Source organism: Littorina saxatilis, linkage group LG4 (assembly GCF_037325665.1).
Source record: "Littorina saxatilis isolate snail1 linkage group LG4, US_GU_Lsax_2.0, whole genome shotgun sequence".
NCBI lineage: Eukaryota > Metazoa > Mollusca > Gastropoda > Littorinimorpha > Littorinidae > Littorina > Littorina saxatilis.
Window position 1 is genome coordinate 16,205,061 of NC_090248.1, and position 19,901 is coordinate 16,224,961.

The 19,901-nt window shown below is 42.2% G+C and overlaps 1 protein-coding gene across 3 annotated transcripts in view; it reads left to right on the forward strand.

Moving 5' to 3' along the window:
* Positions 1-19,901, forward strand: part of LOC138964089 (ankyrin repeat domain-containing protein 26-like) — a 609,546-nt gene that overhangs the window by 299,041 nt on the left and 290,604 nt on the right. For all 3 annotated transcript variants that reach the window (XM_070335976.1, XM_070335974.1, XM_070335975.1), the window contains exons 35-37: positions 8,363-8,409; positions 10,766-10,907; positions 11,312-11,500. In XM_070335976.1, the coding sequence (XP_070192077.1) occupies positions 8,363-8,409; positions 10,766-10,907; positions 11,312-11,500 (378 nt within the window). The remainder of the gene's footprint in view (positions 1-8,362; positions 8,410-10,765; positions 10,908-11,311; positions 11,501-19,901) is intronic.

Here is a 19,901-nt window from a genome sequence, read left to right on the forward strand (position 1 = left end):
TTTAGAGTGAACGAAGCTAAAAGTGTGAAAAAAAACAAAAGGGAGAAAAAAAACCTAACGGTTTTCTGCGTCCACAACTTTTTCGACATGTGCAAGTTATCAAGAGAGGATGCATTCAGCGAATAAAACTGTTCTGAGCGCTCTGGCACCATTAGTTTGTCAGAACGAAAGGTGGTCCATTTTAGGACCCAGTCCATATTAGGAGGCCCTTCCGCTATAATTTGCACGTGTACATGTGACGTCACAAACATACACTCCTTCTTAATCTTGACTGCACTGGTGCTTTGGAAGGTCTGCTAAAAGTTCATCTCGGGAAATCAATATTTCAGCAATGGTTGTCGACATTTTATCCCCAAAAAACACCTAATGTTTGGATTGTGAGTTATTAGGGGAAATTCTTTGGGACGAATACAATTTTCCCTCATTCTTTTACTCCTTTCTTCTGTTCAGCAATGTGCTTATTGGAAGCACACATGCCGAATGCAAATGATCAGAGGTACCTTAATTGTTAATTAAGTGAGATAAAATGACAAATGATTCAAGTGATGACGTGTTTCAACGCTATTATCACACCACAGCCAGTTTGTTTTGATGTTCCCCCAGGTTTGTTCCTTCGTAAGTAAGTTGACGTGAAGGTTTAAAATGTATAATATACACTCAAAGGTGTGAATCAAGTTATTTCACAATAGTCATGCAGTCAGTGTGTGCAGAAGCAGTTCTTTGGAAATCAGTGGATTGCGAGTCTAAAAATAATAATGTGAGTGATGACAGTTTTTATGGTTTTTCTGTGGCATATTTACACGAGTATACATAATTAGGAAGGGTCGGAGCTGAAGGGGCGTGTCATCAGACACACATTCTTAGAACAACAGAGAAGAAACCAAAACCAAAGACGCCAAAAGTCTACTTCTTTTAGCTATATATCACTCATCTCCGAAAAAAAAACCAGCCCTGAAATAGTGTTTTCAGTACAATGTACCGTCTTACAGGCACACTAATGATCTCATCAAAACAGTTTGGCTTATAATCTTAGATCTGACCAGGCTTTTATTTGGGGTAAGACCATTCCTTGAATTTGTCTCATGCCAAAACACAGCACTGATCTGGCTGCTTTTTGCGGTGAGTTTTATTGTTATTGTGACTACATTTCAAATGTTACTTGTTGCATTTAAACAGTTCATTCATCAAAATAATTACCACTGTACACAGGTAGCATTTAGACTACATGTATTTGTTTCTTTGGTATGTGACAGAGTGGAGGGATGTTCTTATTTCACGTAAAAGCCTGCCCCGATCTTATAAGGTGCGCCTAACTCTTTTCAATAGAAGCATTGAGCCTTTAAGCTGAATCCAAACTGTGTTATATCTGAAACATTCAAAGATAAGTCTGCTTTGTCTCCAACAACAATAAGAAAGAGAAAGCGAGAGAGAGGGACCCCCCCCCCCCCACACACACACACACACAAACACACTCACACTCACCCAACCACATCTTACGCATGTACATATCGTTTCAGATATCCGTCTCCGTTTCTTCATGTAACAAGTGTGATTAACCTGTTGCATGTGATATCCGCTCTTGTTACAAAATGTTCAACAAAACATCATTGGAAAATTACTAAGTCTACGGACATCCATTGACACGACCTGAATCGTATGTCTCTTTTGACTGCTTAGAAAAGCGAAGGACGGAAATAACATTTTCTCAAAGCCAAATTGGATGTTGCAATGATGTACAAAATATGTTTATTTCTTTATTAATGATAAAAAATTGCACTTGGTGAAAACCATTGGTGTATACAAGCACTTAAAGCTACCAACCCCCGGTCTGTGTTGACGTGTGATTTTGCAGGGTAGGGTCACAGTAACGAGCGTATCGCGTACACTAGGATTTTCTGCCACATGAAATGAATATCTTTGATGCCGAATAAAAAGACAAACACGTCAGTATGATACAGGGATTACATTATTTTGAATTTCTTTGAAAACACGCCTTTACTAAGTGCCAGTCTAAGAAAAAAATCGAAAAAAGATAGGAAGACTCAAGAAACCGGAAGTATAACTCAATCATTGTTTGCAATCATATATATACGGTAGCTTATTGCTGTTAAAACATTCTCAAACTTTTTTGTGATCAGTAAAACATTTACTTTTGAGCGTACAATGATGTCTTTTAGGTTTAATCTAAATACACGTTCTAGTACGAACACTATGCAACAAAAGTACATTTCAGATACATGAAACCCTGACAATAACATTTTCGACAAATTCAAACCTATATGAATTGACGATGCATTACATAAGATTCAAAAACAAAATGTACTTTTTTTCATAATCATATGCACTTTTGTTGGTAAAGGTTTTTCCTGAGATAACGTGTGAACAGCTGAAAATAGCGCATCAGCCAGTAGATAACCGGAAGTTGAATAAAATGCTAATGTGACACCGTTATGAGAGTTCCTGGTTTTTATCTCCAATGACTTACCTACTCATATGTATATTTGTTGATGAGATAAGTGGCAAAGGAGAGTTCATATGCCTTAATCTTTAACTATAGTACCCCCTAATCATAGGACGTAATTTACAGTAAAGGGTAGGTTTCGATTTAATCCAACATAACTTGTATCCAGCGTTTTCGGCAATTTCAAATGCATACACTTCAACGTACAATGTAACTAACTTAACAATGGCAGTGCCTACTACGAACAGAAGACTTGCACTTTTTGAAGAAACCGGGATACGTCTAGGATTAATTTAAAAGAAATAATGTTTTTAGCAACCGGTACCCCCAGACTGAGGGCTGCACTTTATAAGAAGTCCATTTCTACCATTTCCAATAGGCAAATTAAGAAGAAAGAAAGATCCTAGCTTACTTTAGTGTTATGTAATTTGTTTGCATACCCTTTGGGGGCATGCTGTGGGGAGTTTAGCTTGTTTTGTCATAGTAAATGAAGACATTGAGACATGTATGAACGTTTTCTGAAATTTGAAGCTGACGCAATGAACAAAAGGTATGCCAAATATAACCAATGCTACAATCACTTATCATTTACTCTAATTACATTTTCAGCATAGAATTTCACATACAATGGTCGTCATAGCAGTGAATGAGTCTCTTTCTGATGATATAAACATCTTTTTCGGTCATGTTTTCAAGGCGGGTAGGGAGCAAAAAGACATTTTGTGCATAACAAAACTGCATGTCAAAAGTCTAAAACGGTTACCTTTAATAATCAGATGCATAAAGCTTCATAAAAGATTACTTTTGTTTTAAAAAATTTCAATATATATATATATACAGGGTGGGCCATAAAAAGTGTCCACATTTAATTTGTTAATATTTTTCCTGTAAAGTGATATTTTCTTTTCTGTTTCAGATAGAATTTGAGACAAGCATCTTAGAATTCTTTTAAAGCCTGAATGGATCGCATTCCAGTACAGGAAAGGACCAAAATCGTTGAACTTTACTTTGCTACCAATTCTGTGGTTCTCGCCCAGCGCGCTTTTCGGAGAGAGTTCCCTGTCACACACTGTCCATGTGCGAGAACTGTGAAGCGCCTCGTGGATAAATTCAGGAACACTGGTAGTCTCGCAGATAACAATAAAGGACATAACCCTGAATTTATCCACGAGGCGCTTCACAGTTCTCGCACATGGACAGTGTGTGCCAGGGAACTCTCTCCGAAAAGCGCGCTGGGCGAGAACCACAGAATTGGTAGCAAAGTAAAGTTCAACGATTTTGGTCCTTTCCTGTACTGGAATGCGATCCATTCAGGCTTTAAAAGAATTCTAAGATGCTTGTCTCAAATTCTATCTGAAACAGAAAAGAAAATATCACTTTTCAGGAAAAATATTAACAAATTAAATGTGGACACTTTTTATGGCCCACCCTGTATATTAAATGCGAGTTTTATAAAATGAAAAATACTTATTTTAGACAAATAATTCGACATTATGAGGCAAAACCGGAAGTGAAAAATTAGAAAACAACAACATCCGTTTAAACAAACTCGTATTTCCTTATAACAGTTTCATCTTTCGTATGCTGCATCAAATGACATCTGGCAGGACAAAACTATCTTCTTCCAGGGCTGTGTTTATGTCAGGTTTTATCCCCAGTCGATCGTTTTCTCTTTTTTGAAGCTGATGCACATTGACTCAATTTTGTTTCATATGGCTGGTGTCTGCCAAATGGAACTAACCAATATGGATGCCAAGTCAGTCCATCTATAAGAAAAATCGACTTGTGTGTGTATGTATGATTGCAATATTAACCTGGGACTGAATTATCTTCACTTATCGTTTGGAAGAATGACATAATTTGATTTTCTCAACACGATGTTGTACTCGCAGGTTAATGTCTGAAAGTATCCATAGGAAGAATGTTGTTTGTATATTGCCTGATAGAACACAGCCTTTAGCTTTTGTTTAGTGTATAATTTACAAATGTCTGTTTGCCGAAACGAAGTATACAACGTTTATTTGTACCATACCCCCTGCACCAAAACTGCGTTTTTGGCAGAATAGGGGTTAGGTTACAAAGACGCTCCTCACTCAAAAGCGGTACAACGGAGCCATTTTTCGTTTTACCGAACATCGGCTGTAAATTGAATAAGCTTTCTGAAAAACATCATCTCTAACCCAACCCCGTCGGGTTGACCCTTGACTATAGCTGGGTGATGCACTAAATGGCATCACAGAGCTGTACTGCTTCAAACACATGACAAAGGTTTGAAATTTATCGTATTTTGGCACTTTTTACAGCCAAAATAGGGTGTCCTTTTTACATTTAGTCAAGTTTTGACTAAATGTTTTAACATAGAGGGGGAATCGAGACGAGGGTCGTGGTGTATGTGTGTCTGTGTGTGTGTGTGTGTGTGCGTGTGTGTGTGTAGAGCGATTGAGAGTAAACTACTGGACTGATCTTTATGAAATTTGACATGAGAGTTCCTCATGGGTATGATATCCCCGGACGTTTTTTTCATTTTTTCGATAAATGTCTTTGATGTCATATCCGGCTTATTGTAAAAGTTGAGGCGGCACTGTCACACCCTCATTTTTCAATCAAATTGATTGAAATTTTGGCCAAGCAATCTTCAACGAAGGCCGGACTTCGGTATTGCATTTCAGCTTGGTGGCTTAAAAATTAATTGATGACTTTGGTCATTAAAAATCAGAAAATTGTAATTAAAATTATTTTTTCATAAAACGATCCAAATTTACGTTCATCTTATTCTTCATCATTTTCTGATTCCAAAAACGTATAAATATGTTATATTCGGATTAAAAACAAGGTCTGAAAATTAAAAATATAAAAATTATTATCAAAATCAAATTTCCGAAATCGATTTAAAACAATTTCATCTTATTCCTTGTCGGTTCCTGATTCCAAAAACATATAGATATGATATGTTTGGATTAAAAACACGCTCAGAAAGTTCAAACAAAGAGAGGTACAGAAAAGCGTGCTATATTTTTGCAGCACAGCGAAACCACTACCGCGCTGAACAGGCTCGTCAGTTTCACTCCGTTTTGCACAAGCGGCGGACTACGGTCATTGTGAAAAAATGCAGTGCGTTCAGTTTCATTCTGTGAGTTCCACAGTTTGACTAAATGTAGTAATTTTGCCTTACGCGACTTGTTTTTATGGTATTAATTATTGAATAATCACTTTGGGGGCAGGTCTAAAATCGTATGTGCAGTGCCTAATAATTCATCATTGGAAAGAGTAAGGCCTGTTCTTTATTTTGACGTATGGCTATTGCATTCCTTCGATACTCTTCAATCTCCACTTGCTTGAAAAAAGGCAATTTTTGAGTCTTTCTTGCATCAAAGACCTGCAAGATTTGCAAAAGTCAAAACAACATCTAACAGTCCAGCCTCTTAGCTTTCGTTCCATGTATTTTGTTTGTCTGTACATTTAGATTGAAGGTTGCCCCTGAAACGATTTGTAAACACAACATTCGCAGGCTTCAAAAACGCCATTGAAAAGCTCGTCCACGCACATTTTAGATCTATTTACTTGGTTGACTAAAACCGTCATACTGTCCAAGGCCAGTTTGCAGAAAAAAATCACTACAGTAAAACCTGCATCTAGCGGACCCTTATTTCGGCGGACACCTTAGCATAACGGACAATTCAAGTGAGGACGGATGTATTTTACTCTCAAAAACACCTTAAAAGAGCGAACACCTCAAAGGCGCGGACGCGGACACCCTTTTTTGGTCCCGATTGGGTTCGTTACTTGTCAACAACGGACAAACCCTTGAAGCAGACAGCTTTTAGCAGACGCTGGTCCGCCATCTTGGTTCTGCAAATACAATCTCGCTGGCGATGTGAACGCGCGAGAAGCTTATTTTGTAAGCCAATGACAGCACTTGAAAGAAGTTGATTTTTGTATGGTGCACGCTCATTGGTCGATGCCGTGAACTCACAAACATTTCAGGTTTCTACTTTCTGTACTGTGATGCATCTTCGTTTCATCCTTCGTCTTCGTCTCATCATGCCAAAACGAAAACATTTGACTTTAGAAGAGAGAGTCGATGTCATAAAGACCGTTCGAAAAGTTGCTGATGAGCTGAATTATAGCGGGGATATAGCTCAGTTGGTAGCGCGCTGGATTTGTATTCAGTTGGCCGCTGTCAGCGTGAGTTCGATCCCAGGTTCGGCAGAAATTTATTTCACAGAGTCAACTTTGTGTGCAGACTCTCTTCGGTGTCCGAACCTCCCCCCGTGTACACTACATTGGGTGTGCACGTTAAAGATCCCACGATTGACAAAAGGGTCTTTCCTGGCAAAATTGCTTAGGCACAGTTAATAATTGTCTACCTATACCCGTGTGACTTGGAATAATAGGCCGTGAAAGGTAAATATGCGCCGATATGGCTGCAATCTACTGGCCGTATAAAATTTCATCTCACACGGCATCACTGCAGAGCGCCTAGAACTGTACCCACGGAATATGCGCGATATAAGACTCATTGATTGATTGATTGATTGATTGAATTGAGGAAAAACTCAAATTTCCAACATAAAAGCTGATCGAACACAAATTCTCAGTCAGTGGGACTCCGGTGCCAGATCGACGGCAAAATGTGTTAAGAGAAGAAAAACAACCTATGACGAGTTGAACGAAGAACTCTTCGAGTGGTTTTCAACAGCTCGATCAAAGAATCTTCCAGTGAATGGCCCATTGCTTCAGATAAGAAACCGATTGCACCTCTCTCTCTCTCTCTCTCTCTCCTTTTCTTTGAACAAAAAAACCACAAAAAACTTGAGGGCTTCAAAACTTTGAGTTTTAATAATCACTGTGGCAAAAAAGAATCAGTGACTGTTGGGTGTTTTTTTTCTCCAAAAAAATGTTGGCGCATTCATATTCATAAGAAAGGACACCTTGCTACAAAGGACAGTGGCAAGGCTCCCCAAGAGCGTCCTTTGCTCGCAGGTTTTACTGTACCAGAGTTGGAAGGCTCAGGAATTGTTTTACAAGATAGTCACATTTTGTTGTTCTAGTCCCAGTGGATTTGAAAATATGGCGAGTTTAGATGCCGATTCTTTCACCAGAAACACGGCTGTTTCCATAACGCAAAGAAGGAATGGACCTATATCAAGGTGCCGTGCGCACACTTGACCTAACTATGTTATTCACACAAAACGATCTGGGAATCTCTTAAAATCATATAAAAACAAACAAATTGACATGTATTAGAACTATTCACTGAAATCAAGAATATCTCAGTTCTTGCAGTTCAAATTACGCACCCCAGTAGCAAAAGATATCCGCACACTCTGTGAATATAGCACAAACTCGTGGCGACTGCACAACTGGACTGTGCGTATTGCCCGTCGCAATCAGTCAAGTAACTCTATGAGTATAAACATTAGCAAGGGAAGTAACTCAAATTCACTGGAATTCCCTTAAACTGAGGATGGAAATTATGCTTCCAACCTTTGACTTCAAAGTTCTCTTCAGTCCACTCATGATATCTTATTGAAAGGCTAAAGATGTTCTCTTGCGACTTTCTTTCCCAAGGCACAATACATGTACTAATTTGGCCTCCGTTTAACTTCTGAAGTTGAAGGTTTGAAGCATGAATTTCCATTCAGCGAATGTCTTAATTCCTTTTGAGCATATTTTTAATCAAACACAATAAAACAATATATATTTGGAGTCAGAAAATGATCAGGAATATATGAATGTTAATTTTATGAGTCTTGTTAAAAAAATAAAGATATATTCTTGTCAAGGGAATATGAATATATTTTAATGAAATTGTGTTCATTTTTGATTTGGTTGATAAAGGGGAACATGAAAGCCTTTCTTCTGTAATATTTGTGAGCATTTGCTTCCTCTTTTTTTCAGGAACTTAACACCAAGCTACAAGTGAAACTTGAAAGCCTTCAGGAAAGGTATGCTCTGACATCATCTGGGACATGAGCACACGCTGTGTAAAGAGGAGAAATTTGACTGTGCTTGTTTGTGTAAAAAATCCACTGATAAGTCTTATGACTTTGTTACTGTTGACTTAAATGTGAGTTTTCTGTTGATAGTGACCCCATATTCTTGATACGGTGGTACCACCTTCAACGACCCCTCTTTTTTTTACGGCTCCCTCGGTATTATGACCCATTTTTCTCTGACGGATTATTTTTTCTATTTCTTAGTATTTCTTACTTCTTTAGTCCCCCCTTACTGATACGACGTACCACCAACTATCAGTGGACTTATAACGAATTTTTCCAAAATTGTCATGATTTTGGTTTACCTATAACTTCATCTCCAATCGGGTCAGTTCACGAAACGGATGCGAAACCTTGCTGAAATCCTGTCCGTGTACAACACCACTTCCAAGTCAGCACACAAACTGACTAATGTGCAGCCACGTTTTTTTCCAGTCTATTTCAGCCCATTGCTTTATTTTCTCTTTAAAGGAGCCACTCATGCTATAAAAGGAGGCAAGCCCCGCCTCATTCAGTATCTCTTCTGACCGTTTTAGGAGAATGAGCTCGTCACTTTGAATAGAAAAATGAAAAATGATGCCAGAAAGCACTGGCTTTGCGACATGAAATTTGTTAAAGTTTCAAATAAAGTGGTGACAAACGCAACAGCACAAACAAATGGACAAGGTGCAAGTGTGAAAACGGAGAAACAAATTCAAACCTACTGGTTTTGAAATCAGATTTATCCTACATACGTGAGAGAGACACTCGTGAGATAATAATCGTTCAAATCACACGTGTGTATATCATGTAAATGAGGTCATGTCAAGCAAGTCTGGCAGGGACCTGTTTTTCCACTGCTTATGATGCCAAAGTCACCGAGACAAACGTCATTGTAGAAAAAAAAAATTGCGCTCGCTAATTAATTACCCTCGATGAATTTTTAGAACTAACACGTCACGCCACACTTTCAGAGTGACGTTTCTTTACTTTAGAAGAGATCGAGGTTCCAAAACAAGCGTCTTCAATTTAGCTGCCTCGACTGCAGGACATTTTCAGTAAAATACACGTAAGTACAGTATGTAGGATAAACAGAATACTACATGGCTTGCTGGTTCGTACCAGATTTACACTCGTTGCTTTTCCAAATAGTGAACAGCTCGCTTTCGCTCGCAGTTCAATATTTAAAAAAACAACTCATGTAAATCTGGTACGACACAGCAAGCCATGTAGTATTCTCTATATCTCTCCTGTCAGCCACAGAAGAAGGGGAGGTTCCAGAACACGTTAAATGTAGGGGACCATTTACGAAGATAGTAGATGCAGGCCCCTATACATAGGCTGTTCTGAAAGTCCTTAGAATCTCATAATTTTTTTTCTCCAAAAACAGATAGATTGCCAACGTTAAAAAAACACAAGAATGGCAGGTAATTGGAACGTTTATTATTGACAAAACAAAACGTTACATTTAATAGAATGTTGACCCAAAGGTCTTTGAAGTAGACAGGCAGACAAATACTTATGAAACAGATAATTAACTTATCTCAAGTTCGTGTGGCTACTCGCTTCGTCACTGTGCTTTTGTTCGATCCCTTTGTGTTTATTTCAATTCTGAGTAGTTAGGGGGCTGGTGTTTTATCAGCAAAAATGTATGCGTGCATGGGTAATTAATTTAATAGTCAGCTTGTTACCATAACCTTTGAAGAAAGGAGAACATGATCACATTGCGGGCAGCATCAAGCAAAATGCCAATGTCAGTCCAGATTGTTGATGGACCCTGACAAGGATCGACTTGACAAAACAAATCTCTATATTACGACCTCTCAGTATAACGACCAAATTTCGGTTACATTTTCAAAGGTGTTAGATAGAGGTACCACTGTATTACAACATTAGTGTATTTGCTATTTTTGAAACTTGAAATACGGCATGAAGCACTGTTATATGTTATATACAGACCTGGGAACCCATACGATCTTGCCGTAATTTGTACGCTTGATTGTCTAAAATACCATTAGTACGGTCGGTGGGAAAAAATACAATTAAAAAATCCCAGACTACTTTCTTCACAAGCAGTACTGTTTAAAACAATAACTTTGAAAGAAGCATCCGTTTAAAATGTTTTGGTAAACTTCATTTACGGTGCAACAAACGCGTGCAAAGCATGTTTGAATCATCGATGTTCAAATGGTGTGTGGAGTACACTAATTTTTCTGAAAATACACTAAGTTTCTTAGAGAATACTCCAAGTGCAAAACAGGGGTTCCCAGGTCTGTATTTATCCCTGTGTATCCAGTGTTGTGAGTTTTATGTGATCTGTTGTCAGATTGACTCAGTCACAGCATGAGGTGATGTTGCTGAAGCAGCAGCTAGAGACACTGCGTGTGTCAAGTCTGAATGCTGCGTCTGCTGATTCACACGAGCATCTCAGCACTGTCATCAACAGCTTACGCTCTGACAGTGAAAGAGTATGACATACCTTTTATCTTTTTAGTCCCCCTGAATTGTTGAAGAGACACTTTTTGCTCGAGGTACACATTTTTGTGTGATACCTAATTACTTTCACGTTGACCAGCAGTGCACAAGACTTTTGATTGCATAGTTAACATTTTGTATGTGCTCTGTTACTAAGTTAGTAAAATATTTACTCTGTATTTTGCTGCTGAAACTACATATGTTCGTTTCTCATGTTCAATATTCATTCAGTATTTCCTAGTTAAGTGAAGCATACAACCGAGGAAAAATTGACCTGACAATGAAAGGGTCATATGTTATTGTTCCAACGCGTTTGCTCCTTTGTCAAACATGACAATTACTCATACCATTGTGGTTTGGAATAACACAAGAGTAAAGAGTTGTTTTGCTTGTTTAGACCAAAGCCTTGCTAGAAGAGCGAAACAACAGCCTAATGGAGCAAGTGCAGCGACTGAAGGAGGAGTCACGCAATGGTGAGAATCGACGCAACACGCTGGATGCTGACCTCAGACGCCTGCACACCCAGCATGCTGAACTCGCACACAAACTGTCCTTTGCTGAAGCACAACTTCAGGTCATGCAAAAGGTATACATGCTGTCTCATTACAAGAAAACAAAAATTAAGGTTTGATCAGTGCATGTTATTTTTGTCGCCGTCAGTGATCCCCTTTATTGATCATCATGCATTTGTTAGCTTCAATAGTTTTTTGACTCACATGCGAAGCAAAAGTGAGTCTATGTACTCACCCGAGTCGTCCGTCCGTCCGTCCGGAAAACTTTAACGTTGGATATTTCTTGGACACTATTCAGTCTATCAGTACCAAATTTGGCAAGATGGTGTATGATGACAAGGCCCCAAAAAACATACATAGCATCTTGACCTTGCTTCAAGGTCAAGGTCGCAGGGGCCATACATGTTGTCTAAAAAACAGCTATTTTTCACATTTTTCCCATTTTCTCTGAAGTTTTTGAGATTGAATACCTCACCTACATATGATATATAGGGCAAAGTAAGCCCCATCTTTTAATACCAGTTTGGTTTATCTTGCTTCAAGGTCAAGGTCACAGGAGCTCTTCAAAGTTGGATTGTATACATATTTTGAAGTGACCTTGACCCTGAACTATGGAAGATAACTGTTTCAAACTTAAAAATTATGTGGGGCACATGTTATGCTTTCATCATGAGACACATTTGGTCACATATGATCAAGGTCAAGGTCACTTTGACCCTTATGAAATGTGACCAAAATAAGGTAGTGAACCACTAAAAGTGACCATATCTCATGGTAGAAAGAGCCAATAAGCACCATTGTACTTCCTATGTCTTGAATTAACAGCTTTGTGTTGCATGACCTTGGATGACCTTGACCGTGGGTCAAGGTCACATGTATTTTGGTAGGAAAAATGTGTAAAGCAGTTCTTAGTGTATGATGTCATTGCTAGGTTTAGTTACCCTAAAGGTCGAGGTCAAGCATGTGAGTCGTATGGGCTTTGCCCTTCTTGTTTATTCTGTGATATGGCAAAGAGTAATGAACAAATGTGATTGAAATGGCGTCCAGCCTTAGACCTTTCTCCTCTGAACAAGTTTCTTCGGAAAATAAGGTTTACCATGGAGACACCAGCCTCTGTCAGGGAGTCACTCAGGCCGTCGGACTGGGTGACCTCCATAGACCTAACCGACGCGTATTTTCACATTCTGATTCACAAAGCGGACCAGAAATGGCTCCGTTTCTTATGGGGAGACAAGATTTACCAGTTCAAGGCACTCCCTTTCGGCCTTTCTCTCGCTCCATGGATATTTACGATGGTTGTGCGGCAGTTTTGCGCACTCATCAGGCAACAGGGTGTTTGTCTGCGAACTTATCTAGACGATTGGTTGATTCTCAACCAAGAGGAGTCTCTTTGCCATCTCCACACCCAGTTAGTTCTACAACAGGCGAACGACCTGGGTTTCTCAGTCAATCAGAAGAAGTCCGAGCTTACTCCTTCGCAAACATTCACTTATCTCGGGATGTACGTGTTTCAACACCCTAGAGTGGACTGTGCGCCCCTCACCGAGGAGAATAGACAAGCTGCAGGATCTTCTGATTTCCATGTCCGACCTTCGTACAGCCCCAGTCAGAGTACTGGCTTCTATACAAGGTCAGATGGAGTCGATGTCCACTCTGATCCCGTTAGGAAGAGTACACAAACGGCCGTTTCAGGCTGCCTTGAAGTCAGCTTGGGATCCAGCCTCTCAGGGTTGGCAGGTGACTGTTCCGATTATGGATTGGTTCAAGGACACCACTCGGCAATGGCTTCACACGCCTTGGCTAGCACAGGGCGTTCCGATCGCTCCCCCAACACCGGAAGAGCTCCTTTTCTCGGACGCCTCTCTCACGGGTTGGGGAGTCATCTCAACAGTCACACCTCCTCAGGGCCAGTGGTCTCCATCACAGACCCAGTGGCACATCAACCTCCTCGAGCTCGAGGCAGTTTTCCTAGGCCTTTCGAGTTTTCTGGCTCTCATCAAGGGCAAGCACGTCTTGGTTCATACGGACAACACCACAGTTGCCGCGTATATAAACAAGCAGGGCGGTTCTCAGTCCCTCTTTCTGTCCAACCGGACATGCCAGATTCTGATTTGGTGTTCTCACCACAAAATCATTCTCTCAGCGAAATATCTTCCGGGCTAGTTGAATGTTCTAGCCGATTCCCTCAGCAGAACGTCCAAAGTCATTCACATGGAATATGGACGATTTCGCATCAGGCGCTTCTACGCCTCTGGGCTCAGGTCGAGAAGCCCCTCATCGATCTCTTTGCCACTCGGTTTTCCAGAAGACTACCGATGTTCGTCTCGCCTTACCCAGACCCAGAGGCCTGGCAGGTCGACGCACTGGCACTAACATAGACCGATGTAATGTTTAGGTAAACATAATATTACCTTCTTACTTGCCTTCTGCTTTGTTAGTTGGTAAGCTCTTTCCTTTTTGGTCATTAGTTTGACAGGAATTTCGTTGTTGCTGAATTTTTCGTCCTTTTTGGACTTGTAAATGTTTCCAGTAACTTATCGTTTGGCCGCCATTTTGTTGATCAGCATAGCTGACAGCGTTATATCATGGCAAGGCTTTAGTCATCGATCTACCAGACCGTTGGTACTTGTTGTTGTTTCGGACTAAGCATGTAATACTGTTGTGTCCGTTACTAATTCTGCCCCAAACGAACATGTGGTTGGGGGGCAGTTCAGCATGCTTGACTTCTTTCTCTTCTTGTTGTCCCTCTTTTAGGCATCGGAGCATGGCGCTCCGGTGTCGTTACTGCTTAGCTCTTTATTTCAGAGTTCCGCAGCTTGGGAGAGAAGAATTGCAGCGTTCCACGCCGCTTGCCGGTGTTCCCCCCGTCAGGGGTGACGCTCGTTCTTTGGCGTCTTTGATGGTTCCGCCGGTGACGATTTCCGGGGAGGTTCCCCTTGTTTCTTCGTCTTCCGCCTCAGGACGGATCTACTTGCCTCGTCGTCTTCTACCGCTGTGGTTGGCCGTTCCGGTGAGTCGAACTGGTCCACCGGCCCTCGTGAGGCTGCCGGACATTCCCTGCTGGGAAACAGTTCTTTGGCGCGGGATCACAACCCGCAAATTTCTGTTCCGTCTCACCCTTGCCTTGTCGAAGGCTTCTGTGTTTCGGAGCAAGGGTGGCAGCCGTTTCGGCGCTGCGCTTCCGGTTTTACCGGAAGCATATGGTCCTCCGTCACAAGTGCACGTAGTGGCTTGTCCGGGGTTGATCGAGGACTGGCCTACGGGCGTTCGGGCTTCCGGCCCCAGTCCACTTCTGTTCTGTCTCACCCTTGTCCCGTCGCGGGCATTTGTGTTTGGGTTGTGGATGGGTTTCCGGTTATCCCGTTCATCAGTCTACCACCAGCAACTGTGACTTCGGTCCGTGTTTGTAGCTTGACTATTCTGATACTCAGTCTTTAGCCAGCGATCAGACACGTTCTGGATTTCCGTCGAAGCTCTTGGCTGCTCTTGAAGCTGCGACGCAGGTTATTTCCAGATATTTCCCGGAGGGTGCATCGGCTTTGGCGGCTTCCTCTTTGGTTGCTCCGTCTCCGATGTCGGACTTCCGTTCCGCGAAGATAGGAGGTGGTGTACCACTTTTTGCAGGTTTTGGCTTGACCATCCCCTCCCGGAAGTGGTATCCCCAGTGTTCCGGTTCTGCTGCTCGTTCCTCACGGTTCAGTTCCGGAACACGCTCAGCCTTGGCTGGCTTCGGCTACACAGGCTTCAACTTTTGTTCCTTCTTGCTTAAGAAGTTCACCTTGCCGAAGCCGGGTTGGAACTTGTTGTTGTTCTTTGATCTTCCGCGTACGCCTTTACTGGGGACGCAGGAACTTCTTCCTCTGCTGGTGAAGCAGTTTAGAGGCACTTGGGTGTTGTGTTCCCATACCACACCTTTGTTGCATCGGAGGAAATTGGACTTAGCTTTTGGAACTTGCCTCTTTCTCGGAGATGATCATTAGAGCGCTCTCTCACTGAGTCACTGAATCCTTTCACACCTTGTGCGGATCAGGAGGCTGAGGACATCTCCACTCTTTTGGTCAGCCCTTGCTAGGGTGAGCGAAGAGCATATGAGGCTGTCCTCCCTTCACTATGCTCATACAGTCATGTGTCGGAGGGACTTGTTTCTCTCGCATTCTCAGTTCACTGAGCAGACCTAGAGAGATACTTGAGCTTTGCCCGGGGTAGAGGGATCTCCTTTGGAACATTGGGGTTTAATACCAGAAGAAAGGGGATCCAGTCGAATAGAGATCAGCAGGTCTCCGACTTCTCTCTACAAGGGTTGAAGCAGAGCTAGCCTCCACAGGAGAAGCATGCTCAGGCCTCTGGCCAAGCTAAGCCGGCAGCCAATAGGCAGTCTCTGCCTGATTCTCGAGTTTCGAGAAATAGATCAGTCTTCTTCTTCTTCTTCGTTCATGGGCTTAGACTCCCACGTTCACTCATGTTTTTAGCACGAGTGGATTTTTACGTGTATGACCGTTTTTACCCCGCCATTCAGGCAGCCATACGCCGATTTCGGGGGAAAATAGATCAGTGTCGGGCAGGGAGAGGGGCAGCTCTAGCAGCAAGCCTCTCCCCCCCAAGGAAGTGCCCCCGATCTCACCCCCCCCCCTCCGCCCTCCACTTTGGTGATGGCGGAGGGGTCTCCTCCCTGCACTTTTTCATTGGATGGTCTCTGTACACAGCCAATGGATTGTGGGAGTGGTGAGGTCGGGCGACTTCCATCGATCTAATGAGTGCATATTTTCATTCTTATGCATCAGTCCGATATTTACACAGCGATCTAGGTCCATCAGCTCGAGCACACGCTGAGGTCTCTTCTGGTCGGATCTAGGGCTGGCCTTCGGGTATACTGGCTTCCGTCCTCAGTCAGCGTAACAGTCGTTTCAGCCACGGGCTGCTGCTTCTGTCGCACTTCCGGTTTAACCGGAGAGGTTGTTTCTCTCACAGACGTTTCATAGGTACGTCAGGGTTTTTGGAACAATGGCTGACCTTAGGGCATCCGAGTTTTTTAGTCTCGGCTGGTGCAACAGCCATTCCACCTGTCGGCGGTGGTGGTTGTTGCTTTCTCTGTTCTTGTGGCTTCGGACTTCGACAATTCTTTCCTTTATTCTCATCTTATGCAGAAGATGAGATAGGACGATTTCCGTTTGGGTGGGGTTTCTGTCTTCAGGTTACCCCGTTTTCTCACTTTTTGCCACAAGCATCTGGACTATGGTCCTTGTTAGTCTTTCGCCGAGTCTGACTCTGTCTTTCTCTAGCGATCAGACGCGTTCTGGTGTTTCGTCCAAACTTAAGGCGCGCTTGAGTTGGCCTCGGAAGTAACATTCAGATTTTCCTGAGGGGGCATTGTTTGGCAATGGATGTTTGAGGAGTCATTCTTTGTGGCTTACCACCTCTCTCAGGTTTTGGCTACTCCTCTCCTTCTGGCAGAGGGTTAGCTAATGTTCCGGTTTCTTTGCTGTGGGCTTTTAGCCCAGCATCTTATTTGACAGCCGAAACTTCTGTTTCTTATGTTTACCTGCGTTCTGTGGGTACTTCGGTACAATGGCTGTCCGATGGGCATCACGGCTCTCAGCCTTAGCCTGTGCAATAGTCTCCTGCCTGTCGTGGTGCGACTATGGCATTTTTGGTTCCTGTGACTTCGGATTACGTCTCTTCCTCTCTTCACCCTCATCCTAGCATGAGGTGAGTCAGGACGACTTCCGTTGGGTCGGGTTTTCTTTTACAGTCACCCTTCTACCACAGGCAACTATGACTACGGCGTTTGCCCATTGATCTCCGCGTCTGACTCTCAGTCTTTCAGAGGTAGACAGACGCGTTCTGGTTTTTCGGCCAAACTCAAGAAGGCTCTTGATTTGGCCGTGAAGTTAACTTCCGGTTTTTCCCTGAGAACACTTGTCTCGGGAGTCTTATGGCTGGTCGGCTTCACGGGTTTCCGTTTATGCTTACCAGTCTTGTTTTCTGTTTGGGTTTTTGATTCATATTCAATTACCTACAAGCAGACTGATCTGCGAACACTCTGGCTTTTAGCCATTTTGTTTATGGTCACCAGTCACACCAGGCTTCGACCACTGTGATTTACGCACTTCCGGTGGCTTACGCACTATCGTAAGTCGCTGCTTCCTCGTACTACCTCTCTCTCTGCGTTCGCATGGACTGGTAGAGGATAACTGGCGACCATCTTTTTTTTTCTTTTTTTTTGGTTACATTTAGTCAAGTTTTGACTAAATGTTTTAACGTAGAGGGGGGAATCGAGACGAGGGTCGTGGTGTATGTGCATGCGTGCGTGTGTGTGTGTGTGTGTGTGTCTGTCTGTGTGTGTGTGTAGAGCGATTCAGACTAAACTACTGGACCGATCTTTATGAAATTTGACATGAGAGTTCCTGGGTATGAAATCCCCATACGTTTTTTTCATTTTTTTGATAAATGTCTTTGATGACGTCATATCCGGCTTTTCGTGAAAGTTGAGGCGGCACTGTCACGCCCTCATTTTTCAACCAAATTGGTTGAAATTTTGGTCAAGTAATGTTCGACAAAGCCCGGACTTCGGTATTGCATTTCAGCTTGGTGGCTTAAAAATTAATTAATGACTTTGGTCATTAAAAATCTGAAAATTGTAAAAAAAATATTTTTTTTATAAAACGATCCAAATTTACGTTCATCTTATTCTCCATCATTTGCTGATTCCAAAAACATATAAATATGTTATATTTGGATTAAAAACAAGCTCTGAAAATTAAATATATAAAAATTATTATCAAAATTAAATTTTCGAAATCAATTTAAAAACACTTTCATCTTATTCCTTGTCGGCTCCTGATTCCAAAAACATATAGATATAATATGTTTGGATTAAAAACACGCTCAGAAAGTTAAAACGAAGAGAGGTACAGAAGAGCGTGCTATCCTTCTCAGCGCAACTACTCCCCCGCTCTTCTTGTCAATTTCACTGCCTTTGCCGTGAGCGGTGGACTGACGATGCTACGAGTATACGGTCTTGCTGCGTTGCATTGCGTTCAGTTTCATTCTGTGAGTTCGACAGCTACTTGACTAAATGTTGTATTTTCGCCTTACGCGACTTGTTGAGATTTTCTCATCGAGTTGGACTCTGGTACCTTGTACTCAGGTGTCTCTCTCTCTCTCATTGGTGGAGATTGGTCACTCTTTTCTTGAGCTGACTTCTATCTCTCAGGCCTTTCGGGCTTCACTCCATCCCAAGGTTTGCATACTTTGGCATGATTGTCTCACGGTCTCCTCGAGGGTTTGTCCTTCAGTACTGAGTGGACAACCTTACGCACGGATCGTTCCAGGGCATTGGCATTTCCTTCCAATAGAAAGGGGGGGGGCAGCTTGTCTTTCCCTCGACTCGGCTCGGGTTTATTAATCCAAGGCTTGGGTCTCTTTCCGGGCCGTTTTACGGTCAAGGAGATTGGAAGAAGTGCTGGGCACAGCTTACTGGCTCTCTGAAGTTGTTTTTCACAACTTTTTGCCTGAGAGACATCGCGGCTGTCAATCAGGGCCCGTATGCTTATGGAGGAAGTTCGCGACAACTCCCGAAGTTTTGAGTGACATCGGAAGTACTTGCCTCACTTTCGTATGCATGGGCCGGAAAAAGGGTTTACTTCGAAGCAAAGCGAGGGAGTAACTCAGGGTCTTTTGCGACTACTTCTAAAGTTTTGAGCGACATCGGAAGTACATCCTCACTTTCGCATGCATGGGACGAAAAAAGAGTTTACTTTGGAAGCTAACGAGGAAGTAAATGAGGGTAAATGTACTACAGCCAGACCCAGTAGTAAACACGCTACTTCCACAGTTTCTCAGTGCAAAAAGGCAGGGCTTTTCTTCAGTTTTTCATATCAAACCGAGCTGACGCAAATGAAAGTCCCAAAGAGAGAAAATAGAAGGAAAAGTCGTATCTTGTGCATGCATTTCATGCAAATTTCCCTGAATACAAACCTGATTTTTTAAATTTTTTTTAAATTTTTATTTTTATTTTATTTTTTATTCAATTAATAAAACACAAGATAACAAACATGGTAACTGTAGTTTCTGTTTGCACACATACTCTCTCATTTACATGCGGTTCAGAAATTTTTTTTACATTATACAAAAGGACAAAAAATAGTCATACGTGAAAAAAATATACGTGTCAACATGTGTAGCATCACCGCAACACGGTGGCCTAGTGGTAAGGCGTCCGCCCAGTGAGCGGGAGGTCGTGGGTTCGAACCCCGGCCGGGTCATACCTAAGACTTTAAAATTGGCAATCTAGTGTCTGCTCCGCCTGGCGTCTGGCATTATGGGGTTAGTGCTAGGACTGGTTGGTCCGGTGTCAGAATAATGTGACTGGGTGAGACATGAAGCCTGTGCTGCGACTTCTGTCTTGTGTGTGGCGCACGTTAAATGTCAAAGCAGCACCGCCCTGATATGGCCCTTCGTGGTCGGCTGGGCGTT